The 9,365-nt window shown below is 45.0% G+C and overlaps 1 protein-coding gene across 1 annotated transcript in view; it reads right to left on the reverse strand.

The window, feature by feature from the left end:
* LOC138637369 (uncharacterized) overlaps positions 1-8,667 on the reverse strand; it is a 74,863-nt gene extending 66,196 nt beyond the window's left edge. The window contains exon 1 of the mRNA XM_069725970.1: positions 8,273-8,667. Coding sequence (XP_069582071.1) covers positions 8,273-8,498 — 226 coding nt within the window. The 5' untranslated portion in view covers positions 8,499-8,667. The remainder of the gene's footprint in view (positions 1-8,272) is intronic.
* Between the last annotated feature and the right edge of the window lie 698 nt (positions 8,668-9,365).

Raw genomic sequence — 9,365 nt, forward strand, 5'->3', positions numbered from 1 at the left:
ATTTCCCCATACGGGTCTGCCCCTGATACTGACATGAATTTTTTCCACACTTTCCCATATATTCTAGTGGTTACGGGTTTTCTACTCTGTAATAGAGTGGACACCAAGTTAGGAGAGAACCCTTTGTCCCTTAGCAACCTCCTTTCAAAAGCCACGCTGTCATGTGTAAATTTTTTACATTGGGGTGATATACATAGTAACATAGTTAGTAAGGCCGAAAAAAGACATTTGTCCATCCAGTTCAGCCTATATTCCATCATAATAAATCCCCAGATCTACGTCCTTCTACAGAACCTAATAATTGTATGATACAATATTGTTCTGCTCCAGGAAGACATCCAGGCCTCTCTTGAACCCCTCGACTGAGTTCGCCATCACCACCTCCTCAGGCAAGCAATTCCAGATTCTCACTGCCCTAACAGTAAAGAATCCTCTTCTATGTTGGTGGAAAAACCTTCTCTCCTCCAGACGCAAAGAATGCCCCCTTGTGCCCGTCACCTTCCTTGGTATAAACAGATCCTCAGCGAGATATTTGTATTGTCCCCTTATATACTTATACATGGTTATTAGATCGCCCCTCAGTCGTCTTTTTTCTAGACTAAATAATCCTAATTTCGCTAATCTATTTGGGTATTGTAGTTCTCCCATCCCCTTTATTAATTTTGTTGCCCTCCTTTGTACTCTCTCTATACTGGACCCTGGGACAGAAGTTTCGGCGTGTCTGGTAGAACCCATGGACTTGATATGGACATTTTTCTTAGCCAAGAAAACCATATTCTGCGGGGCCAGAATGGCGCTATTAGTATCACTGTAGTCTCCTCCTCCCGAATTTTCCTCAGCACTAAGGGGATGAGTGACATTGGAGGGAACGCATAGGCGAGGTGATAGTTCCAAGGAATTGTCAATGCGTCTAGAGCTACAGGGTTCCCCCGGGGATCGATTGAGCAGAATGTTTTTACTTTGCGGTTTTGACTGTTCGCGAATAGGTCTATTACTGGTAGGCCCCAGAGATTGACGATTTGATCGAAGACCGATTGGTTTAGCTCCCACTCTCCCTGCTTTAAGCATGTTCTGCTCAGGAAGTCTGCAGTCTGGTTTTCTGAGCCTTTTAAGTGGAGAGCTGTCAAGGACTTTAGACTGTGTTCCGCTATGTGGAAGATGGATTGGGTTACCTCCATCAGAGCTCGACACCTGGTTCCCCCTTGGTGGTTTAGATATGCAACCACTACCTGGTTGTCCGAAAAGACTTTTACATGATGACCGTGAAGGAGATATAGGAAGTGTGTTAGGGCCAGTTTTACCGCTAGCAGTTCTTTCATGTTGGAAGAGTCTAGCTCTTGACTTTTGTTCCAACTCCCCTGTGCCACTTGATCGCCTATATGTGCTCCCCAGCCCCAGGGGCTTGCGTCCGTCGTTAGAATCTTCTCCGTTGGTAGCGCCCAAGGAACCCCTTTGGTTAGATTCCCTGGGTCTGCCCACCATGCTAGGGAGTGTATCGTGTTTGGAGAAATACCTAACTGCCCGTCTAAATTTCCGTGCAGAGATATGCCTAAATTTAAAGTCTCCCATTGTAGATCCCGGGAGTGAAGTTGTGCCCACTGAACTGCCGGAATGCAGGCAGTCATAGAGCCCAGGAGGGACATTGCTCTCCTCAGAGTGGTGACTGGGGATACCGTCAGCTGTAACACTGCCCGAGTCATTTTTTGTACCTTCTCCTGAGGAAGATAGCATGTCTGCGTGATCGAGTCTAGGACTATCCCCAAATACTCCTGTACCCGGGATGGGACCATTTTGGACTTGGGTATGTTTAGCAGCCACCCTAGACTCGACAGAGAAGCAATGACCAGATTCAACTGTTGTTCGCAGTGTTGAAATGAGTTCCCTACCACGAGGAGGTCGTCCAGATAGGGAACTATCAGGATATTCTGTTCCCGTATGTGGGCCATTACCTCTGACATTATTTTCGTGAATACCCGAGGAGCGATAGCTATCCCGAAGGGGAGAGCCCGGAATTGGAAGGGTTTTACTTCCCCCTGGATATTCACTGCCAGTCTGAGATATTTTTTGTAATCTCTGTGGATGGGCACATGGTAGTATGCGTCTCGTAAATCTAGAACAGTCATGAAACACAAAGGAAAGAGTATTCTCACGCAAGATTTTATTGTCTCCATTTTGAAATGTTGTATCTCCAGGAAACTGTTTAGTTTTTTGAGATTTATGATCGTTCTGTACGATCCGTCCGGTTTTTTGCGGAGGAAGAGAGGAGAATAGAAACCCGTGCCTCTTTCCTGGTATGGAACTTCTTGCAATACATCTTTCTGGATTAGGCTCAGAATCTCCTTCTGGAGAGCTGACTGTTCGAGTGATTGTTTTTGAGGCGTTACCATGAAGGAGTTGCCGGGAGGAACATGAAATTTGAATTTGAGGCCTTCTCGTATAATACCTAGAATCCAAGGACTGTTTGAAATTCTTTCCCAGGCTGGAAGAAACTCGGCTAGTCTCCCTCCGACCCGGGGAGTACCTTCATTGGGATTTTTTATTATCTGGAGGGGGGGGGGGGGGTTTGTTGAACAAGAAGCCCCTGTTTTTGTTTCTTCTGTCTTCCCATCCGTCTTTATTTCCTTTTGGAGGTCTTCTGCGCATGAACTTTCTGTTCCGAAAGGAGCGCCTATATGACTGGTTGGGGAACCCGGGAAAAGATTTCTTTTTATCTCCTGCTTTGTCGAGGATGTCGTCCAACGTTGACCCAAACAGGAATTCACCTTCGCAAGGTATTGAGCAAAGCTTGGTCTTTGTCTGCAGGTCCCCCGGCCAGCACTTCAGCCACAGGGCGCGTCTTGCGGCGTTTGAGAAAGAAGCCGACCTGGCTGATAATCTTGCTGAGTCCACCGAAGCGTCCGCCAGAAAAGCTGCTGCCCCTTTCATCATGGACACTGACTTTTGTATTGTCTCTCTTGGGACTTTCTCTTTTAGTTGCGAATCCAAATGCTCAAGCCATACCATTAGAGCACGGGCCGTGCAGGTGGCTGCGATGGCTGGTTTTAGACCCCCTCCTGCTGCTTCCCAGGAGTTTTTTAAAAAGGTGTCTGCCTTTTTGTCCATTGGATCCTTTAGTGTGCCCATGTCCTCGAAGGGCAGGGCGAATTTTTTAGAGGCCTTTGCTATGGCCACATCCAGTTTGGGTGCCTTGCTCCAGGATGGGCAGGCTGGGTCATCGAACGGGTACTTCCTTTTGGGGGTCAAGAGAACTTTTTTATCCGGTCTCTTCCATTCTTTTTTGATCAAAGAATGAATTTTCTCATTTATTGGAAATACTCTTCTTTTGTTCTAGTCCGCTGAACATTATGTCCTGTGCTGTTCTTTTAGGACGTTCGTCTACCAGACCCATAGTTGTTCTGATGGCCTTTACCAGTGCGTCTGTCTCCTCGATGGGGAAGCAACTGCGTCCCCCCTCTGATGATAGTGAAGAGGTCTCGGATGTCGATGAGTCATTAGAGTCAGATGTTTCATTCTCTGATTCTTCTACACTGGATTCGGGAGACTTATGACCGGATCTATGTTTTTTCCTCGGAATTTTAATGCCTTTGAGGGCACTCTCAACTTGATTCTTTATTAGTGTTTTCAGGTCCGATGCGAACGCCGGAGATTCCTCCTGAATGGTTTTTTCTATGCAGGACCCGCATAGCTTTTTTTCCCATGAGGACGGTAGTTCTTCCGAACATATCGCACACTGTTTGTGCTTTGATTTGCCTGTACATTTTTTTCCCTAGGAGAAAAAAGTAATCTCGTATTACATTATTACTTTCACGCAGATCACTCACCCCTTACGACTAAGAGATACCGTCTCTGGCCTCGGGACTATATCCACTGGATTCGTCGCCGGCCGCGTACTTTTCCCAGAGACTCGGCTGCGTTGTGACCCTGAGCGTCCGCTGCTACTGCGAGGAAGTGTTTCCCTTGCGCTGATGCTGTGAATGCGGATGCCGCAGTACTTGCTCAGGTGATGATTGTGCACATTCCTGTGCCTCTTGCTGCTCTTTATCGCTCATAGTGGTTTCACTCTGCGTTTTCCGCAAAGAGAGGGTTTCCCACGCTTCCTCCTTAGAGAACGCTGATTTTTAAACTTACCGCCGGCAGAAGCGGTCATTTGCGCATTATCGGGGACGCCTGTGCGCGCATTCTATCGTTCCGCCCTGGCCCGCACTTCCGGTTTGGGCGGCGGTCCGGCGGTGACATGAGGCGCTTTTGCGCGATCTAGCGCTCCTGCGCCTGCTATGGTAGCGTAGCCGCCGCTACCTCCATGTACCGAATAGCGGTACAGAGGCTGTATCGGTGACCGCCGTCACCTGCCTCTTTCCTCCCCCTTTTTTTTTTTTTTTCCCCCTGGGGAAGGCAGGCTTGATCCTCTTCACTGCCTCCCCCAGCAACACTCACCCATAGGGCCCGCCGACCCTCGTGGTGGTGCTTCAGGGTTGGATGAAAAGGGGGGCGAAAACCTGCTGGACCCAGCCGTGACAGGGCGCCCCCTGTCAGGAACCGACCGGCCAGCTCCCTGGAATCCCACGAAGAATCCTTCAGGTACGTGCTGTAGGTTCCCCGTCAGGGACAGGAAACCAACTGATGTGGGAGAGAGGTACGCCCTTTTTCATCTGTAGGTTTCCTGTCCCTGGGGGCGGACCCCTCTCTCCGTGGTGCCATCATGGGGATAGAGAAACATGAAATTTAAGGAGAGAAAACCTTTCCCATAAAAGCTATGTAATAGATTTACTGCTTTTTGATAAGGTGTATTTGGGTTTTCTTCTATACTCCAAAGACATAGTAATAATTTACATTGTAAACACCCATAGAGACAATGAAGAAAGAACATGTAGAAACAAAACTAGCCTACTTATCTCCCACACTAATCCAGACTTATCCAATGGCCATTGCACCCATCTTCCAACCAAATACCCAGTTTTGGACTGAGGCCCCACTTTTTAGCTACATGCTAATATGACATTATCCCCATTCACAAAATGCCAGTGCAATAAACTGGATTGATTATTGAATTAATAAGATGTTGCCTTTGCTTGTGTATCAAGTGTATGGTAGCAAATACTGCTCATACAGGTGGGTGGTGGCCCTATCCTGCACATTGTCCCACCAGAGGATTCTCCTGTGGGCCAGTCTGAGCTTGCAAATACCCAACCCCTATTGTTTCCTTACCTCCCCCTCTAGACTTCCGGGCACCTCCAGCTATGTGGCCAAATCTTCCACCCATTTAATTACTTTTTCACATACCTTCCATCTAAACACCCACCAATCCCCCCTGATATTTGTTTCCTTACATCATGCTGTACTTATCCTTTACTATAGACAATCCCTACATAATTATCTGTCTCCTCACTACTACCCATTTCTTCCTGGAGGCCACAATGTCCTCCGTATGCGCATTTTGTCCATTTGTCACTCTATAGATTTACATTATAAAGAGGCTATCCCAAAGGTAATAACATCCCAGGTCATAAATGATTGTGTTGTGGAAACTCAGTGACAGAAGGTCTGTAATTTTTTTTTTTTTTGCAACAGAGAGAGTGGAGATATGGGTCATCAGATATTTATTCACCGGAGAGAAGATTTGGCATTATAGACTCCTTGGTCACTGGGGTTGCAACTTGTCAGACCTCAACTATTCCAAATTATGAATAAGGCTAGGTTCACATTGCGTTAGTGCAGTCCGTTCACATACATTAAACGGACTGCGTTAACGCAAGTGCGGAAAAAGATCACGTTTATGCGATCTCGCAGATGCTCTATCCGTGCTAGTGGTGACGGACCCGAAAACGCAGCAGACTGCGTCCGAGGGTCCGTCACAGAATGACGGCACATTGCTAACGCATGCCGATTATGTCATGCGTTAGCGATGCGCTACATAATGGCAGTTAATGGGTGCGCTAACGCATCCGTTACATAGCGTTAGTGCCGCTATGTAACGGATCCCGTCAGCGCATTGCCATTAACGCAATGTGAACCCAACCTAACTGGTTAACAAGTAATATGGTAATACACATTTGACATTAAATCAAATATTGGACATAAGGGTCCTCTGCCCCTCTATGCCTTGAACACTTTATTATATGTATGTAACCATTTTCACATGTATAACACCATGGAATTAATGCTTTAAAAATAGATAATAAAATACATATTCATATGAAACTACAGTTCCCTTCTAGATGATGAACAGCCAATAAGTTTTGACTTAGGGCTCGTTCACAAAGTCTTATTTTCAGTCCGACTGCGATTTGACAAAACATTGGATCGCACTCAGTCCAATGCTATTCTATGGGACTATGCATGTCTGATTTTTTTTTTTCCCTCGGACAAGAAAGAGGGAATTGCTGCTGCATGCCAAAGTTTGAGCCAATAGTAGGATCGCATTTGGCCATGCAAGTCAAATAGTCCAAGGGGAGGAAAAAAAGAAAAGGGCAAAAAAAAAAAAAAAAAAAGGGGGGGGGGAGTCAGCATTTGCCCAGTTTGTTGATGCCTGAGGCTACGTTCCCATGAGGAGCTTTTGAGCTTGCAGATTTTCTGCACCTGTTAAGCAAAATAGGTTTCTTGCATTTTTTCGAAAATATGCAGTGTGAAAAATTTATCATGGGTTTGTAGCCTTAATAAGATTCAAAACTACCACATGCAAAGAAACATTTACATTACACTTCCCTTCTCACTACAATTGTGGGACTTCATTGTGGGGAGGTGAAAAGTCCTATGCTGTTGTCCAATGATGGTGGCTTGTGGTTGGCAGTTTGCCAGATCAGCACTGTTGTCAGCTTATGAATGGAAACAGGAGAGTGTTCATTCACTGCCAACAAGCAGAGCTCTTGAACATGGTCGGGAATGGATTCACAAACTACACTGGATAAGTGCAGGGCTTTTATCTGCACAATGAATATTCTCTGCCTACACAAAACTACTTCAAGGCACTAGGAATGATTCCAAGATAGTTAACACTAATGTATATTACTAAATTAAAAGTCTTGAACAAAACCCATATCCAATTATGAAATAGATAGAGAAACTGCTCCTATGGCCACATGTATACACATTCAGTATTTGGTCAGTATTTTACCTCAGTATTTGTAGCCAAAACCAGCAGTGGGACAATCAGAAGAAAAGTATAATAGAAACATATGCACCACTTCTGTATTTATCACACACTCCTGGTTTTGGCTTACAAATACTGATGTAAAAATTTTATAAACACTGAGGTAAAATATTACAAATACTGAGGTAAAATATTGACCAAATTCTAAATGTGTTTACATGGCCTAAAAAATAGGAGTGACAGAGCAAACAGCGGTGTCACAGATGATCGTAATAATAGGTTCACTTTCTTCAGTGCGTCGCACGTCTGAGCATTAGTATCATCACACATGAATACACAGACATCAAGAAGGGTCCAAAGAGAATATATATTGACAGTGATTTCCACAGTGTCTCAGCCCTTTATTTGTACAGAGGACTTCTCCCAGCCACAGGTTTTAAGGTCACCTGTGCTCTGCATTCTTGTTATACACAGCCCATGCTTGCAATACATCAGCAAGTGACCTACCACACTCAATGACATTCGGCATATAGGATTAGTTGGCCATTATCCATATCCATACACTACCTAATGGCAACAAAATGCTCAGAACAGAAAGCATGCAGTCAGGTGCTGCTAAAATGGCTGTGGCAGCCTCCAAATCTGGATCATGTAAATGAAGAGCCAGCCATCTTTAATTGAACCCACAGCATCATATGTAAATACAGGCAGCCACTAACATCTGCACATCCAAAACATTCGGCCAGGTTTCCAAAACCTGAACATGGCGATTGGGTAACAGTGTAGCTTTCTATTTGACAAATGTTCCCATGACAGCAGCCATAATAGAACCAATATAGAAACAAAGACACAATAGTGACCCTTCCTAGGCAACAGTATAAAAATTGTATCCAACACCATCTAGCCTGAAATGTATTAAAGTGACACAGTCCTGGTTTATGTGGTCACTGTTGTCTCATTGATGCATCACCCATACATATCCATGGCATATATGTGCAGTCACCAGCACTCCAGTCACTATTTTAAGCCATGTTTTAGGAAGGAAGTGCAGTCACAGGTGAATAAACACGTGTGGAAAAAGAAAACAAGGCAAGCCCATCCCCCATGTTCTGCAGGCTATATGTCCTATAATGGGCAAGCAGTGCATGCATGTAGAGAACTAGTGCACATTTTGGTGCCAGTTACCTGTCTCCATGTGGTTGAGGAACTCCAGGGCAGCCTGCCTCTCATAACTCTGAAGGACAGGCTCATAGAGCTGCTTCACTTTGGATTTCCTGGACCTCAGGCAGCAGCACTCAGTGAGGATAGCTACACATTCCTTCATGTGCTCCATTATACTTGAAGACACTCTTCTGATAAAGTTCACAAAATCCTGCAGCAGCTGAGCACATCTCTCACACAGGTTCCCCATCCTGGCTGTTATGGTGGACACAATGACCTTGTGGATCCCCTGGACTTCCACTAATGCACTGCTCACTCAGAAAGCCATTACCTACACTAGCTGACCAGCAGCTCACCGGTGGGCATGCAATTCACAGGGTCTCCAGCTGTGTCTACAGAGGCAGCAGACAAAGAATGGTGAAGTCACCAGATCCCTCTGCAGGACAACTGCAAAATCACACACTGATGTAATGGGTGGCACTCCTCCCCTAGCCTGCCTCCTCCTAATTGGTCTGGGGGATGCCAGGCTGCACAAGCAGAACAGGATATTCCAGTTCTACCATGAACAAAGGAACCTGAAAGGCTGTAAATAACAATAATAATATTATTGGCTGCAAAAAAGATCATTTATTCGGTCTAGTCTAGTACAAAAAGGCTAAATAATTCTCCACATTGCACATATACACAAATAATGCATGTGTGTTACCTATATGCACACAGATATACACACGGAGACCCATAAAAACGTCCACGCACATATTAATATGCTATAGACCTGAAGGAAGGATAGGGTCGCTTCCCTGTGACTTAAATTTTTAATGAAGCAATTACAACTTTTCCAGATTTGTTTTTTAGTGATATCAGGTTTTTGGATAACTTGATGGTAAGGATAATCTTACACGCCACACTATTCTGTCAAAACTTCTGGAAAGGTTGATGGAACCTTTATGAACCCCATTAAGGTGAACGTAGCCACAGTCTTAGACCTCATTCAGACATCAGGGTTTTTTTTACATATGAGAAAACCGGAAAAGGTTTCAGTCAGTGATTTTCATCAGTTTGGTCAAAGTTTCATCAGTCATTCTCTACCTTCCATCTATCAGTCAGTGAAAAACAG

The sequence above is a fragment of the Ranitomeya imitator genome, chromosome 5 (assembly GCF_032444005.1).
Source record: "Ranitomeya imitator isolate aRanImi1 chromosome 5, aRanImi1.pri, whole genome shotgun sequence".
NCBI lineage: Eukaryota > Metazoa > Chordata > Amphibia > Anura > Dendrobatidae > Ranitomeya > Ranitomeya imitator.